The sequence below is a fragment of the Adiantum capillus-veneris genome, chromosome 12 (genome assembly GCF_014529385.1).
Source record: "Adiantum capillus-veneris isolate H3 chromosome 12, ASM1452938v2, whole genome shotgun sequence".
NCBI classification, from domain to species: domain Eukaryota; kingdom Viridiplantae; phylum Streptophyta; class Polypodiopsida; order Polypodiales; family Pteridaceae; genus Adiantum; species Adiantum capillus-veneris.
Window position 1 is genome coordinate 4,375,108 of NC_140942.1, and position 18,466 is coordinate 4,393,573.

The 18,466-nt window shown below is 44.2% G+C and overlaps 1 protein-coding gene across 2 annotated transcripts in view; it reads right to left on the reverse strand.

The window, feature by feature from the left end:
* The window catches only part of RRC1 (RNA recognition motif (RRM)-containing protein), a 108,995-nt gene extending 91,998 nt beyond the window's left edge, over nt 1-16,997 (reverse strand). Inside the window, exons 1-4 of one of the 2 annotated variants that reach the window (XM_086524788.1) lie at nt 16,840-16,997; nt 16,598-16,678; nt 16,229-16,400; nt 16,024-16,072 (exon numbers count right to left, since the gene is read on the reverse strand). In XM_086524788.1, coding sequence (XP_086380914.1) covers nt 16,024-16,072; nt 16,229-16,400; nt 16,598-16,678; nt 16,840-16,845 — 308 coding nt within the window. In that variant the 5' untranslated portion in view covers nt 16,846-16,997. Of the gene's footprint in view, nt 1-16,023; nt 16,119-16,228; nt 16,401-16,597; nt 16,679-16,839 lie in introns of those variants that run through there. The other variant, XM_086524789.1, reaches the window with a different exon arrangement.
* Between the last annotated feature and the right edge of the window lie 1,469 nt (nt 16,998-18,466).

Genomic DNA, 18,466 nt, shown 5'->3' on the forward strand with positions numbered 1-18,466 from the left:
CTGAGTAGGCTCAGATGGGCCGTCCTCTTCGTGAGAATCTTCTTCATGATCTCTTCCCGCATCCCCAGATGCGGAGGAAGTCAACTGTTCTTTGTTGGAATCCATAAGTGTCGCTAGAAAAGGATCGGATTTCTCGGTAGAAGAAAAATCGGCCAGGCTCTGATACCATCGTAACAAACTTGGACACTCCAAGTCAACATTCTACCGCGAAACAACAAAGATTCACTTCAAAACAATTCACAATTCACACTTGATTCGACACGGTGAAACCGGCCCGTAGGGCGGTAGGCGTTGGCTTTCACCCGAAATTCTTTACTTTATACACACACACAGAGCACTTTGCAAAGAGAACCTGCGACGGGAGTTAACACTTCAACTCACACACGGCTCGGAAGCTAGAATGCTCCGAGTAGACGCCGACAACCTATAGGCCCCAAAATTGGCGCCCCTTTCGGTATTTCTTTATTCTTTAGGAGGGTAAATTACAAGGTAAGGTCCTGGGAATCCTTCACGTGTATCCACCTAGATACCATTTGATTTGGCCAAATTTCGGCAGCATAACAACCCCAAAACTTGCGCGAAACCAATTCCCCTACTGGAACTCGCTTGCACTGTCGTATACCCTCTGATTCCTGTCCAAAAACAGTAAATTCAGCACGCTGTATTTACTGGTTTTTGCCCTGTTTTCAGCCCCAAATAGTCCCCTAACTGTCCTCTGCCAGTGGGGCACGATTCCCAATGATCCTGGCATCCGTATGGCTGAAAAACAGTGAATTTACAGCGCATACACAGCGCTGATTTTGCACCTGTACGGTGAGGTTATGACCCTCACCAGTGCCTGCTTTGGAGCAGCAGTTAGCTACCCCTGTTCCTGCTCAAGGAGGCTCTTGCCTCAGCACAAAAGCATGAACCCACACAACTGTACATCAGTCAAATGAGTAGCCCTCTTGTGGGGCATCACATAACTGCACGTAGGGGAGAAAGAGAGCAGTATGTAGCGTGCGGGGCATCACTCCCGTCACCATACTGTACATAGAGGGAAAGGAAGCACTCCATAGCTCTTAACCTGTGACAGGTTCTCAATGAAGCATCCTCCCAGCATAAATCGAGCGCCCTCTCTTCTACCCTTGACTTGTAATGCATCTGTGAACAAATAGATGCAAAAAGGAGAAGATTTCCATGGCTGCCAAAACCTGTGTATCGCTGAAAACGCAGCAAAACAGCCCTGTAAACACGCATCTGATGCCTTCCAATGCTGAAAATGAGCTCCTTGGACCTAGGCAAAGTCATGGGAAGCTCAAAAATGGAGAGAAATGGCTGAAAATCCAAGTTAACAGCCTCCAAAACTGCTCTCAAAAGTCAGTTACGGGTTCTGTTCTCCCAAACTTGGTAAATTGACCACAAAGTGCCACTTGGCACTCATACATGCAATTTCCCCGCATTGGGTTTCCTGCTTAAAAATCTCTCAACTGGTGCATCAATTGACTTTGTAGCAGAGTACTAAAATGTTCCCCTTGTCATACCGGAGGTAATGACGCGAACACATTTCACGGCCCAAAATAGCAGTTCTCTAATTTTTAGGAGATGCTTCCGTTGGGCTCCCTGTGATCTTCTGACCATCTATCCTCATTGGGACCGCATCCAAAAGTGCAATATGACCCAAGTGTCGGATACTTTCTGTTGGTGATCCCACCTTGACTTTATGCCTTTATTGAGTTCACTTCCTATTATCCACCAACTTGCTAAGTGCGACGGGGGGGGACCTGTATGATCTTGCTCTGAGCCTAGACATCCTCTTACTGTACGAATTCCAGTGCCGACCAACTTCCCGTCTGCGGGTGAAACTACCGTTCACATTGGCCATACAATGTCCGACCATTTGCAACTTCAAAAAGAGGGTCTCAAAAATAAAACAAAAATCATTGGAAGAAACCAACAACTAAGGTTAGCAATTGCCACGTCCTCGTGACATACCCCCCTCTTGAAATCGCAAACGTCCTCGATTGCATACCATAAATACATGCCACTGGTGATCTTGTGTTGTTAGCACTCTTTTATCATCGCATGTATCCGCAAGAAAGACTGTCAAAACATATGTACAAATGACTTAATGAGACCTTCATACTTTTGTCAAACTGTACACTGCTGTTGCACCAATTCCATGAGTACATTTGATGTGCTAGCTCTATCATTACCCCTCCTTTGCAAACATTGGGTTGGGGCATACGTAGACTGTAACCCAAAGGCTTCAAGGTAAAGCTGCAATACATTTGGTGACTCTGACAGTTCATGCTCTTCCATCCACTTTGCATCCATAGGTGGATAGTTCTTGAACTTCACCATAGCATCTTGCAACCTTTCCTCTAACTTTTACGTGTTGCAAAAGGCTCTTGCCTCTGCAAACGAACATAATTCCACAACCTGACGTACCACCCACGACCAAGCAAGCTCAAATTTCAAGATGATTTACCAATGCGTCATAGAATCCAAGCAATCGCCTCAGAGAATCGGCAAGCAGCATGTCACCTGGCAGACCCACATCACTCCCGCAGGAGATCTAGTGGCCAATCTACCACCGTGAGACCTCTCCCTATCTCATCTTGGTTCATACTTGCAAACCCTAAAACGCAGCAGAAAATCAGCCCTAATTTGACCACTTTTTGGCAGGGCGAACATGCGGAATTTCTTGTTTGTCCTGTGAAGAGGAACCCTCTTCCATAATTCCATTCCCTTTGTCGGCCATAGTGTAATCCCGTATTCCTGCACTGTGTGTCTTTACCCTGAACAATCCAGGCTCACTCTTTGAGGAAAAAGTGATTGATATCCCGGCAATGGAACCATGAAACCGGCCCGTAGGGCGGTAGGCGTTGGCTTTCACCCGAAATTCTTTACTTTATACACACACACAGAGCACTTTGCAAAGAGAACCTGCGACGGGAGTTAACACTTCAACTCACACACGGCTCGGAAGCTAGAATGCTCCGAGTAGACGCCGACAACCTATAGGCCCCAAAATTGGCGCCCCTTTCGGTATTTCTTTATTCTTTAGGAGGGTAAATTACAAGGTAAGGTCCTGGGAATCCTTCACGTGTATCCACCTAGATACCATTTGATTTGGCCAAATTTCGGCAGCATAACAACCCCAAAACTTGCGCGAAACCAATTCCCCTACTGGAACTCGCTTGCACTGTCGTATACCCTCTGATTCCTGTCCAAAAACAGTAAATTCAGCACGCTGTATTTACTGGTTTTTGCCCTGTTTTCAGCCCCAAATAGTCCCCTAACTGTCCTCTGCCAGTGGGGCACGATTCCCAATGATCCTGGCATCCGTATGGCTGAAAAACAGTGAATTTACAGCGCATACACAGCGCTGATTTTGCACCTGTACGGTGAGGTTATGACCCTCACCAGTGCCTGCTTTGGAGCAGCAGTTAGCTACCCCTGTTCCTGCTCAAGGAGGCTCTTGCCTCAGCACAAAAGCATGAACCCACACAACTGTACATCAGTCAAATGAGTAGCCCTCTTGTGGGGCATCACATAACTGCACGTAGGGGAGAAAGAGAGCAGTATGTAGCGTGCGGGGCATCACTCCCGTCACCATACTGTACATAGAGGGAAAGGAAGCACTCCATAGCTCTTAACCTGTGACAGGTTCTCAATGAAGCATCCTCCCAGCATAAATCGAGCGCCCTCTCTTCTACCCTTGACTTGTAATGCATCTGTGAACAAATAGATGCAAAAAGGAGAAGATTTCCATGGCTGCCAAAACCTGTGTATCGCTGAAAACGCAGCAAAACAGCCCTGTAAACACGCATCTGATGCCTTCCAATGCTGAAAATGAGCTCCTTGGACCTAGGCAAAGTCATGGGAAGCTCAAAAATGGAGAGAAATGGCTGAAAATCCAAGTTAACAGCCTCCAAAACTGCTCTCAAAAGTCAGTTACGGGTTCTGTTCTCCCAAACTTGGTAAATTGACCACAAAGTGCCACTTGGCACTCATACATGCAATTTCCCCGCATTGGGTTTCCTGCTTAAAAATCTCTCAACTGGTGCATCAATTGACTTTGTAGCAGAGTACTAAAATGTTCCCCTTGTCATACCGGAGGTAATGACGCGAACACATTTCACGGCCCAAAATAGCAGTTCTCTAATTTTTAGGAGATGCTTCCGTTGGGCTCCCTGTGATCTTCTGACCATCTATCCTCATTGGGACCGCATCCAAAAGTGCAATATGACCCAAGTGTCGGATACTTTCTGTTGGTGATCCCACCTTGACTTTATGCCTTTATTGAGTTCACTTCCTATTATCCACCAACTTGCTAAGTGCGACGGGGGGGGACCTGTATGATCTTGCTCTGAGCCTAGACATCCTCTTACTGTACGAATTCCAGTGCCGACCAACTTCCCGTCTGCGGGTGAAACTACCGTTCACATTGGCCATACAATGTCCGACCATTTGCAACTTCAAAAAGAGGGTCTCAAAAATAAAACAAAAATCATTGGAAGAAACCAACAACTAAGGTTAGCAATTGCCACGTCCTCGTGACATACCCCCCTCTTGAAATCGCAAACGTCCTCGATTGCATACCATAAATACATGCCACTGGTGATCTTGTGTTGTTAGCACTCTTTTATCATCGCATGTATCCGCAAGAAAGACTGTCAAAACATATGTACAAATGACTTAATGAGACCTTCATACTTTTGTCAAACTGTACACTGCTGTTGCACCAATTCCATGAGTACATTTGATGTGCTAGCTCTATCATTACCCCTCCTTTGCAAACATTGGGTTGGGGCATACGTAGACTGTAACCCAAAGGCTTCAAGGTAAAGCTGCAATACATTTGGTGACTCTGACAGTTCATGCTCTTCCATCCACTTTGCATCCATAGGTGGATAGTTCTTGAACTTCACCATAGCATCTTGCAACCTTTCCTCTAACTTTTACGTGTTGCAAAAGGCTCTTGCCTCTGCAAACGAACATAATTCCACAACCTGACGTACCACCCACGACCAAGCAAGCTCAAATTTCAAGATGATTTACCAATGCGTCATAGAATCCAAGCAATCGCCTCAGAGAATCGGCAAGCAGCATGTCACCTGGCAGACCCACATCACTCCCGCAGGAGATCTAGTGGCCAATCTACCACCGTGAGACCTCTCCCTATCTCATCTTGGTTCATACTTGCAAACCCTAAAACGCAGCAGAAAATCAGCCCTAATTTGACCACTTTTTGGCAGGGCGAACATGCGGAATTTCTTGTTTGTCCTGTGAAGAGGAACCCTCTTCCATAATTCCATTCCCTTTGTCGGCCATAGTGTAATCCCGTATTCCTGCACTGTGTGTCTTTACCCTGAACAATCCAGGCTCACTCTTTGAGGAAAAAGTGATTGATATCCCGGCAATGGAACCATGAAACCGGCCCGTAGGGCGGTAGGCGTTGGCTTTCACCCGAAATTCTTTACTTTATACACACACACAGAGCACTTTGCAAAGAGAACCTGCGACGGGAGTTAACACTTCAACTCACACACGGCTCGGAAGCTAGAATGCTCCGAGTAGACGCCGACAACCTATAGGCCCCAAAATTGGCGCCCCTTTCGGTATTTCTTTATTCTTTAGGAGGGTAAATTACAAGGTAAGGTCCTGGGAATCCTTCACGTGTATCCACCTAGATACCATTTGATTTGGCCAAATTTCGGCAGCATAACAACCCCAAAACTTGCGCGAAACCAATTCCCCTACTGGAACTCGCTTGCACTGTCGTATACCCTCTGATTCCTGTCCAAAAACAGTAAATTCAGCACGCTGTATTTACTGGTTTTTGCCCTGTTTTCAGCCCCAAATAGTCCCCTAACTGTCCTCTGCCAGTGGGGCACGATTCCCAATGATCCTGGCATCCGTATGGCTGAAAAACAGTGAATTTACAGCGCATACACAGCGCTGATTTTGCACCTGTACGGTGAGGTTATGACCCTCACCAGTGCCTGCTTTGGAGCAGCAGTTAGCTACCCCTGTTCCTGCTCAAGGAGGCTCTTGCCTCAGCACAAAAGCATGAACCCACACAACTGTACATCAGTCAAATGAGTAGCCCTCTTGTGGGGCATCACATAACTGCACGTAGGGGAGAAAGAGAGCAGTATGTAGCGTGCGGGGCATCACTCCCGTCACCATACTGTACATAGAGGGAAAGGAAGCACTCCATAGCTCTTAACCTGTGACAGGTTCTCAATGAAGCATCCTCCCAGCATAAATCGAGCGCCCTCTCTTCTACCCTTGACTTGTAATGCATCTGTGAACAAATAGATGCAAAAAGGAGAAGATTTCCATGGCTGCCAAAACCTGTGTATCGCTGAAAACGCAGCAAAACAGCCCTGTAAACACGCATCTGATGCCTTCCAATGCTGAAAATGAGCTCCTTGGACCTAGGCAAAGTCATGGGAAGCTCAAAAATGGAGAGAAATGGCTGAAAATCCAAGTTAACAGCCTCCAAAACTGCTCTCAAAAGTCAGTTACGGGTTCTGTTCTCCCAAACTTGGTAAATTGACCACAAAGTGCCACTTGGCACTCATACATGCAATTTCCCCGCATTGGGTTTCCTGCTTAAAAATCTCTCAACTGGTGCATCAATTGACTTTGTAGCAGAGTACTAAAATGTTCCCCTTGTCATACCGGAGGTAATGACGCGAACACATTTCACGGCCCAAAATAGCAGTTCTCTAATTTTTAGGAGATGCTTCCGTTGGGCTCCCTGTGATCTTCTGACCATCTATCCTCATTGGGACCGCATCCAAAAGTGCAATATGACCCAAGTGTCGGATACTTTCTGTTGGTGATCCCACCTTGACTTTATGCCTTTATTGAGTTCACTTCCTATTATCCACCAACTTGCTAAGTGCGACGGGGGGGGACCTGTATGATCTTGCTCTGAGCCTAGACATCCTCTTACTGTACGAATTCCAGTGCCGACCAACTTCCCGTCTGCGGGTGAAACTACCGTTCACATTGGCCATACAATGTCCGACCATTTGCAACTTCAAAAAGAGGGTCTCAAAAATAAAACAAAAATCATTGGAAGAAACCAACAACTAAGGTTAGCAATTGCCACGTCCTCGTGACACACGGCCCGGCGTAGTCCCGTGCCCAGAGATATTGCCCCCAAAGACAAGCGTCCCTTCCGGTATTTCTTTTTGTATTAATATGTGTTCAAAGTACAAGAGAGTGGGAGGGTGCTCACTCTCAAACTATGCGTCCAGATGCTCTGAGAAGTGAGGGCCATGCCCACTTATTTATAGGTTACAAGGGATATACCTAGATGAATCCAAGATAAGCCCAGATTCACCCATAAATGAATTTACATTGTAACAGACTTAAGACACTCCAAGTCAAGAATCAATCGCGAAAGCACCAAATAACCACTTCAAAATAGTTCACAGTTCACAATAGATTTGCACTGGCCCGGCGAAGTTCCGTGCCTAGAGATATTGGCCCCAAAGACTGGCGACCCTTTCAGTATTTCTTTTTGTATTAATCAGTTCAGAGTACAAGAGTGGTTGGGTCTCACTCTCAGACTCTGCGTCCAGATGCTCTGCAGAGTGGGAGCCCAAACAACATATTTATTTACAAGGGTTGCCAAAAGAAGAGCCCCAAAAGCTTAGAATAAAGCAAGGGTTCTTTTTCTCTCACAAGCTCTCTGGAGCTTATCAAAACTAAAGCAAAGTTCCTCTCTCTCTCTCTCTCTCTCTCTCTCTCTCTCTCTCTCTCTCTCTCTCTCTCTCTCTCTCTCTCTCATGATAATTGCGTAGAGCAAAAAGCTGGTTACGCAATTTCCGGAAATCTCCTTATTTGGCGCCGCAAAAAGCGGGATTCTACCACGTCATCATGTATGCGCTTTTTTCAGGAGTTCCCTCGCTGCCATTAGGGTTAGGGTTAGGTTTTTTGCTATTTTAGGGTTTCTAGCAGATTTTAGGGTTTGTAGGTTTTAGAGTTAGGGTTTCCACAATTAAGGTTTTCAGCAGCAATTAGGATTTTGGCTCTCGGGCAGACACGTCATCACTTTGTGACATACCCCCCTCTTCAAAGCATTGTAATCACCCTCGATTACGCCTACAAAACAGAGAGGCCATAAACCGTCTTAGCAGACACTAACTGTTAGTACCTACGTACTAGGAACACACATCTAGCACATGTACCAATCGACAGTCACATCACACGACATCACAAGACATTCAACATTCATTCAGATCTTAGACCATGATTTATCGGCAATGTAGCTAGTCATCGATGTCCGATTGACTAACCCCTATTGCAACCATGTCTATTCGAGATCAATCAGACCAAAATGCTGCAGTCATTTTGTCTATCAGTTCCTGCACTTAAGAAGAAGTCAAGAACAAATCAGTATCATATTCAGGAATTCCATTTCATAAAGTCATACAGCAGAATACTATCAGCTTTCAATATCCCTGAAGCTCAAAGAGACATTAGTGACTTTATTATCAAAATCAAGGCATCTGTTGACAAAGGAGCGGAGTAACTCCCCTCTTGTGCATCCCACTGCACCAGATCTCCGGCCAAGCTGAATTCTGGGTTCCATTTGGAGTAGACTATGCTAAACCAAAAGCCTCGAGGTAAAGTTACACAATCTGAGGGGTATCTGCTAGGTCCTCCTCCTCCATCCACTTCGCATCCAATGCAAGATAGTTCTTGAACTTAACCAAGAACCCCCTTCGGACTTTACCTTTATTCTTCGTATCCTTATGTGCCAAAATCTGTTCAAGAACAAGGATCTCCTCGTTTTCTTCCACTTCGGGTTGCTCATTAGGCTCCCCATCATCAAGCACGTCACCTTTAAAAGGTTTCCAGAGACTCACATGAAATGCATTGTGAATCCTCCAAGTATCAGGCAGTTTCAGTCGGAAGGAGACATCATTTATCTTTTCAGAGATCTGAAAAGGTCCGTAGTATCGCATACCAAGCTTTTGAAAAAGCCTCTCCTTTCCCTTTTTCTTTCTCAAGCGTGCCATCTCAAAACGTAAGATCACCCAATCATCCTCCTTCAATTTCAAGTCGCGACGATGGCAATCCGCTGCCTTTTTCTGTCGTTCTTCAGATTTCTGTAAAGTCTTGCGAACCTTGGCAAAAGCCGTATCTAAGTCTTGTGTATATTCATCCGCTTCAAAAATCTTATCTTTCGTGCTTAGGAAGGGTGGAACCTTCGCAGCACCTTCAACAATCTCAAATGGCGCCTTCCCCGTCGAAGAGTGTATCGTATTATGGTAGGCAAATTCCACCACAGGTAGGTACTTTTCCCATTGAGTCTTTTAATCCGAGATATAAGACTTCAATAAATCTAAAACCACTGAATTGGCAATCTTAGATTGCCCGTCAGTCTGCGGGTGGAACGATGACGAGAACTGCAACCGCGTGCCAATGTTCTCCCAAATTGCCTTCCAAAACAAACTCGTAAATCTGGGGTCTCTGTCCAAGACAATCGTCTCAGGCATGCCATGTAATCTGAAAATCTGGGCCACAAACAGTCTCGCTAAGTGATCCGGCTTTACTGTTTTCTTCACTGGAATGAAATGAGTTTGTTTGCTAAATCTGTCAATAACAGTCCAGATACCATCATGACCACTCTGTGTTCTCGGGAGATCAAAAATGAAATCCATTGCAATACTTTCCCAGGAGCGGGTGGGTATGGGTAAAGGCTGTAACAATCCCTGTGCTTTATGCCTGTCAAGCTTGACCTTTTGGCATACCAACCAGCTGGGCACAAACTCTTCCACATCCTTCTTGAGTCTCGGCCAAAAGAAATATCTCTCTACCCCTTTCATGGTGGTAGCAATACCGCGATGACCCATAAAAGGTGGACAGTGGCATTCAGTCATAACCTTTTCCCTCAACGGCTATGTAACGCACAACATGGTTTTTCTCATCAACTAGCCATCCCGAATTGAATATCCCGCTATTGTCTCCCCATCTCGTATCCGAGTGAAAACGTCTGCAAAATCTGTATCTGTGGCATACTGGTCGACCATATCCTCGAAGCTCCTTGAAGCTCCTATGATGTATCGCGGAAATAGCCAAGAACCTCTCAAGTGTGGTAGATTGGTTATACCATTTTTATCTTGAATAACTTCTTGAATTCAACTTAAAGAACATTAGCGCCTTGCGTTCCTTCTCATTCTTCTCATTCTCACCATGTCTTTAGCTTGTCTCCTTTTTTTTTTTTGGGCAAAACTCATTAGGTCTCCCCAATCTCAGAAAATAAAAAATCCTTTGAAAACATCTTGAGTGCATAAGTGAATGGTGAGTCTAGGAAATGAAAAGACCATGGAGGTGGAAAGTCAAAAGACTTTTTGTGTGCATATAAATAGAAATAGTATGTGACCCGCGTGTTGCTACGGTCAAGGAAACATCGCCTCTATTCTCATAGGGCTATCTTCTCTTCCAAGTGGAACACTGTCAATAGCACTGGCCCGTCGGAGTTCCGTGCCTAGAGATATTGGCCCAAAGACTGGCGCCCCTTTTAGTATTTCTTTTTGTATTAATCAGTTCAAAGTACAAGAGTGGTTGGGTTTCACTCTCAGACTCTGTGTCCAGATGCTCTGCAGAGTGGGAGCCCAAACCACATTTATTTACAAGGGTTGCCAAAAGCAGAGCCCCAAAAGCTAAGAATAAAGCAAGGGTTCTTTTTCTCTCACAAGCTCTCTGGAGCTTATTAAAAATAAAGCAAAGTTCCTTTCTCTCTCTCTCTCATAATAATTGCATAGAGCAAAAAGCTGGCCACGCAATTTCCGGAAATCTCCTTTTTTGGCGCCGCAAAAAGCGGGATTCTGCGACGTCATCATGTATGCGCTTTTTCTGGGAGTTCCACTGCTGCCATTAGGGTTAGGGTTAGGGTTAGGGTTAGGGTTAGGGTTTTTGTTGTTTTAGGGTTTTTGGTAGATTTTAGGGCTTGTAGGTTTTAGGGTTAGGGTTTCAGCAGCAATTAGGGTTTCGGCTCTCAGGCAGACACGTCATCACTTTGTGACAACAAGGTATAGACCCATGGTAGTCACCAACAAGACAATATAACCATCAGCTCCATCATGCATAGTATTGACTAAATACCACGACATCCTCACTAACGTCGTCAGTGCCCAATAGTGGGTGTAGAACTAGGTACTAACATATGCTCCCAAACACAACACCACACACACACACGAGCGACTCAGCCATAATGAAGCCTAGCAGTAAAAGAAGCATTAAATAGAAAAAATTAGCACAAAAATGAGGTAGTTTATAGGTTACAAGTGATGCCCAAAAGCAGAGCCCAAAAGCTTCTAAAAATAAAGCAATAAGTCCAAAAGCTTCGAAAAAAGTCAACCAACGTAAATCAAGGGATCTCCGTATAGCAATGTAAAAAGCGGAAATATGTACGCTCTGCCACGTCAACTAGTCAACACAAAGAGCGGCGCAATTTTCGGGACTGTCGTACAACTTCCACATGTCACTGCTGCCAGTCGAGGTGTGTGTCCGGGTCTGCTGCCCCACTTTGTAAGTGTGTCCAAGGCCATGCCACGTCACCCATTTGTGACAACGGTAAAACAAACAACACAATGAGCTGAACTAAAACAACAATAACTTGAACTTGAAAGAGAACTGAACACTGGAGGAGACACAATGAGGTAAAATTCCCCACTCAAATGCAATGACCCCTGTCACAAGCGTGGACACGCCAAGCCAGAAATCAATAGCAACACACCAACAAAAACTCCAGAATCATTGAACTTGGGGGGGGGGGGGGGGGAGAGAGAGAGAGAGAGAGAGAGAGAAGAGGAGAGTCGACACGAAACAGTGGAGTTCCAAGCCAAGACGCACGAGCCCCAAAGACCGGCGCCCCTTTCAGTATTTCTTTATTATTATGCTTCGCAAAGTACAACTCTCGAGGTTCCAACTTTCTCCGAGACTCTGCGTCGAGATGCTCTCTCTGTAGTGGCCCTAGGGCACTCACAAACTTACAAGGGATGCCCAAACGCATCAGTTCTAAAAGCACTTAATCCCAAAAACTCTAACCAAAAAGCCTTGCACAAAATCAGCCAAAAACCACTAGCACAAGTCGCGAAAATCCATCCAGTTGTGCCACGTGGTATGTCAGTGAAATTTAACGGAAATCAGCCTCAGAGATCAAGCTTTTGTATTTCTCGATTTAGGCCCCTTGGCCAAATGGTGATGTGGTAGACTGTACAAACGGTCTCAGAAATCGCGCTGATAGAGCCACATGGCAGCTGTACAGATTTCTGCAAAAAACGTTGGCTGCTTTTGGAGCGCTGGCTGCTTTTGGGAGAGCAAATGCTTTTAGATTGTATGCTTTTCATGTAAACTGCTTTTTGGGCCTAGGGCCTTTAAATACAAGGGTGGGCTCTCTTCTCTGGCATCTTTGCCAGAGCAGGAGTAGAGGAGAGCCACCTCTTGTGTACAGGGTTGAAGCAATATAAAGAAATACTGAAAGGGGCGCCAAGTTTTGTGCTCTCTTGGGGTGGAACTCCACATCTCGTGTGTCATGCATCTCTTTCGGTTAAGATATTTTGAAGTGCTTAAAAGTTTGTCTCGTCTATTCTTTTCCGTTGACACATGGTGCCCTCCCGTTACATTTACCCAATTTTTAAGTGCTTCTTTGCGCAACAACAGAGTAGACCACCATGTCTGTACGTTACCTTTCTAGTAAGATGCCACCCTTCGCACCTTGGAGCGTTCCAAGAAGCCACCTCCCGAGAAGGCGACGTCAAACAGTTGTATGAATTCAAGGACCGATGGGTGGTCCTGGTAGCCTAAAAACGTGTCAAACTTGACTGCTTGAGACCCTCATCCTTGAACTCCTTGGTCTTCTTGTCCATGTGTTCATTGTATTGATTGTTAGCGGAGGATGAAATCGCCTCCACTAACTGCTAAATGACACCCTGTGCCTTCAAGACCTTTTCAAGAATATGCTTTTTTGGCTTTTTCTACGCTTTTGCCACCTTTTCTCATCCTCTTTGGAACTAGAGGACGACAAACTGTTGGAACTGTAGACGAAGAAAATTTTGGGTCATCCTTGCAACAACGAACACACTTCTTGAATTTGCTTATCACCTTGAAAGTAGACTTCCGACCCAGATAACTGAGGAAATCCGCCGATTTCTTCTTCTTCCGAGAGTGCTTTAAGCCTTTCATTAACTGGTTCATGAGCTTTGTCAAACTCTTTCAGCGAGAACAATTTCTGCTTATTAGTCGTCTTGAGACGAGAATCAATGGCCTCTCACCATCTTAAGTGGACCTCATCAAATCGGTAATTCTTCAGGTGATTCACATCTTTAGGTCTTTGGAGTACTTGATCAATCTTTTCACAGACTTGTCAACCTACAATTGGCATTTGTACTCCGCTCTGTCGAGATTCCACACCGAAAATTTGTCAAAATCTCTCTTGGTTTCTTCTGTTCCCACGTTGGGTTTCAGCTTTTCTTGATCTCCCCAACGACTAACAATCGTCGTCTCTATCGGATTCTCCACGAGAACCCATGTGTGCTGCAGAAGGGATCTGATCCTCCATGAAAGAAGAATCGTTATGAGCTCTAATAACATTGTTACAAGCTTGAACACTCCAAGCCAAAAATCAATAACAACACACGAACAAAAACTGTGAGAGAGGGAGAAGAGGAGAGTCGACACAGCACGACGGAGTTCCAAGCCAAGACGCACTAGCCCCAAAGACCTTTCGGTATTCTTTATCATTATGCTTTGCAAAGTACAACTCCTGATGGTCCAACTCTCTCCAAGACATGCTCTCTGAGAAGTGGCCCTAGGGCACTTATAAACTTACAAGAGATGCCCAAAAGCAGAGCCCCCAAAGCATCAGTTCTAAAAGCGGTTAACACAAAAACTCTTACCAAAAAGCCTTACACAAAATCAGCCAAAAACCAACAGCGCAAATCACGGAAATCCGTATAGCTATGCCACGTGGCATGTCAACACGATTTACAAAAATCAGCCTCAGAGATCAAGCTTTTGTATTTTAGGGTTTAGGCCCCTCAACCAATGCTCTGTAAGTTCTTCAAGTTGTCGAAGGGTTAGGTTTTTGAATCCTAACCCCTTAGGCCTCTCAGCCACTTCTTCTGAGTTCAGTTCCTCTTGTCCCCTTGGCCTAGTTCTTTCCACTTGGATATGCCACATCATCACTTTGTGACACTAACAACCCCTATGTAGGCGCCCCTTGCACTACTTCTGTATTGCTTAAACTCTTCACAATTTACAACTATCGGTGATAGCTCACCCATACCAATGCTAGAGTTCTCACTAGGCCACATATTGATACCATATAGGCACTCAAGCGCTGCTTTACATAGCACCCAAAAGCTCTACAGATTTTAAAACTAGTGCCCAAAAGACCCAAAAGTCAATTGCTTTCATCACAAAGCTGAGAAGCTCCATGCAACCAAACTGCCATGCCGACATGTCCGTACATGCCATGTCAACAGCGTCCGTAAGGATTTGCACCACGAATAATGCCGTGATTCAAGCCACGTCTTTTGTTCAAGTCTTGGCAATCCACTTTCAATCCAGTCACGTCATCACTATGACAAAGCCAATTACCACAAACATATGATCCCAAAATGTCCATATAATATGCAACAATTGACCAAGACTCTTTCTTGGTTCTCAATCTCTCAGATTTCCTCTCATATGCATGCGTTTTTATCATGTCCAGGAGGTGGAAAGCTTGCCTCATATTGCATCATGAGTACAGCAAAGGAATATCATCTCTCAGAATTGCATACAGGAGAGACCATGGGAATGGGTGTCATGAGGAAGGTAGCTCTAAGGAAGTTCAAAAGTTGTGGCGCTGATAACCTCTCCCACCACTTTGCATACAAAACAACATGCCTCTAACATGGCCACTGAATTGTGAATGGACCTGAGTGTGTTAGCTGATAGTCTAATCCTAATGTATCAACCACAACAAATCCATGATAAAGAGCAACCTCGCCTCCAACGTATGTTAACAACATACTTAGGACCGTCAGGTCACTTTTTCCTCTCACTAGGAGAGGCTTGTGTACACACCCATTGTATCAAAACAATCCTTGTATCTGGACATAGGTAGCACTTAAAAAACATAAAAATTAATATGGCAGTCCCAAATTACAAAGAAAAAATGGGGTTGTTTATAGGCTCATCACTGGATATCAATAGAGTGAATGAGTGAAAGTGTGTGTGTGTGGACAATCATGCACCAGGTTTAAGAGTGTAATTACCGAAAACACAAGTTTCAAAAGACAAGCCAGTTCCGCTATGACACTCAAGCTTGAGGCATAACTGCCAATAATCAAGGCAATGTAAGGCATGCTCAGAACATAAAGTTCCCAAGCCTTTTCTACAAAGACAGCGGCAGAAGGATCAAAAAAATTCAGTATCTGCAAGAGGAGGTTTCAACCATTCCATCTTGGCACTGCAACATTTGTGCATGCTAATATACACCACATTGGAAACAACACTAGAATGCTTCCTATCCAACTTGCATGGGTTAGATATTCGTATCGAGATAGCATCAGTTTAAGTACTTAGCACACCTTGTCCTATTAAGACTTAGTTGCAAGCACAATAGAGCACAGAAGGCAAGTGCTTATGCCATACAAACCAAGGTGGTGTCGACCCATAACCAGAGGCTTCTCTCTAATCTTTAGGTTTAAGAATCGTACAAGTAAGTTCCTTATTTCTGAAACATATCTTCATTTATCTCGAAAAGGGGCATGCGAAATGAATGTATCCAGCTTGCATACAACTTTGAATCATGCAATCGTTAGTAAATTTAAAAGTAGAAATGTCTCATAGAATCACAGTACAGTAACAATTACCATATACACCTAAGGATGTCACCCCATCTCAGCAAACAACTCATCTTGTTCCTCGCAATTTTTTAAGGCATTACAATTTTTTCTGACACCTCACCAAGCACCACGAGTGTCACAACCAGTCAGTGACAAAATTTCCTCTAAGTACCTGCTCCCAGGCTTCTTAGAGCCAGAAGAACCTTCTTTGGATCCAGCCCCTGACATCACAAGACGTTCTTATTGAGTCAGGCTCCAGCATGACCACTGATAATAAACAGTAAGGTTCATACAAAGGCCTGAGACTTCACTAAGAGGCTTAGAAAAACTTTACAGTTGCTGTACACCCAGTGACTGAAGCATCAGAAGAAACTTACCTTCAGCTTTTGATCGTTCATTTGCACTTGCACGTTCTTTCAAATGGCTATCGTCGCGACTATCAGGGTTGATCATTCCTCCCCGCACAAAAGCCTTCGCTCCAGGCCCATCTTCGGCCTTGAATGACTCTACAAATTCCTCATACAGTCTCGCTGCATCCTCATCAGCGCGCTACATATATAAGAAGACACACAACAAGCAAAATAACACATCAAACTGATTTCAAACATTGCCATCCAATCTATACATGAAGACGTTAGTATTTTCTTGTTGATTGTCTATCACTCCAAGTTTCCAAAACATGCATTCAAGCCCTTGATCACCCTATAGAAAATTACCAAACAATCTGAGCGGGGAGATGAAAAAACCTTCTTTTTTGCTTCTTCTTCTTCCCTATGTTTCTGAAATGGAGTTTTCTTCCGAACAACAGAGAAGGACGTTCCAGAGGCCTGCAAAATCACCCAAGAGACAAAAATCATGAAATCATGTACACGGAATTAGCGCTCTCTCTCTCTCTCTCTCTCTCTCTCTCTCTCTCTCTCTCTCTCTCTGGTCAGCAAATGTCTCTACATAAAAATTGTAACTCGTCAGATTGGTAGTAAGGGCATACCTTCATCGACGCGATCAGCTTGGAAAGCAGACAAGACGATCTCGTAGAACTCCACTATCCTGCCAACAGAAGCACTCGCGAGAGTGCAACAATTTCGACTTGCGAGAGTTTGGAAATACATAAGCGGCTTTGGCTACTTATTAGGCTCTTCCCCGTCAATGTAACCTTCGCTAAAATCTTTTTCCAACTCTCATAAAAGCAACCTTTGCATAAAGGTGCATCAATGGTTATGGTGATTCCGCCTTTGGATGGAACCAGCTAACCATTGTGAGCATGATATGATATATGCTCATATGATATAATGCAAAGGGATTGTGGGGGATTGGGATAGGCAAAGGATTGATCTTCGTCATCCCATGGTTAAATCTGCAAATGTTAGTGATCTTTGTCATCCCATGGTTAAACCTCGTCTCACCAATTGCTTGTATTTTTCCCTCTCTTGTTTTGATCTACCCGTAGCACTTGCAACACACCTCGCTAGAAAGTCTTGGCAAATTGAGGCTTTGTATTTTGACACACCCTTCATCCACTTGAATGTTGGGGTATGAGTCATGACATTGTCATCACTAAGTCTAGCCAAGCCTCTCATTCCTTAAAGGGGGTGAGGTGGATTGTTCTATACCACATCATTACCTTTGATATTTGTTCAACGACCTCATTGGGATATCAACTCCTACATCAAAATAGCACCTAGCCTCTCTAAGAAATCTGCCCTAGTTTCAACTTGCAATGACTATTGTAGATCGGCCATATCCACCTTGCTAGAAAGTTTTGGCAAATTAAGGCTTTGTATGCTGACACGTCCTTCCTCCACTTGAATTTTGTGCTATGAGTCATGTAGTTGTCATTAAAAACCCTAAACAAGCCTTTTCTTTATGCAAGGGACTGAAAGAGCGTATTACATACCGCAGCAACCCCTTCAATAATAACTCATCTTGCATTTCTACATCGGTTCATATCATCCTCTTTCGGTGACCTTTTTGGAGTGCCTCCTCTTACGTTCAAATTAGCATCTAGCCTCTCTAAGCAACGTTCCCTATCTTCAACTTGAATGTTATATGTCAGTCATGTTAGTCCCAAAGTAATGTACTTTTGGTTATTCTTATAAATTTTTCCGTGATGTTTTGATGGCATGAATCATCGAGATAGACACTGATTAGGAATTTGCATTCATATTAGTGGTGTGTAGGTAATTAGAAGGATAATTGACCTCCATATTCCGTGGAGCTGAAGCTAAACTTGTAGTATGAACAAGCCAACGTAGAATGGGATGAGAGAAGTGTAAGAGCTTAAACCCCTCAGCAGATGCACACTCCCCCATTGTGGGAGTAAAATTTACCATAGGTTCTAGTTTGCACTTAAAAAGTTCACATCACTTTTGCTAATCCAGTTACTCGCTAATTTCACTAATTCATATGTACTTACTCTTAACTACTTGCTCAAACATGCTTGTTTTTTATTTTGTTTGAGATGTTGGGCTCTAGTTTTTCAATTGGTTAAATTTTTTGTGCCTTATTCAAGGATTAGTTAAATATTAGAGCATCAAAAATTGACTTTTATTTCTCTCTCTCTCTCTCTCTCTCTCTCTCTCTCTCTCTCTCTCTCTCTCTCTCTCTCTCTCTCTCTC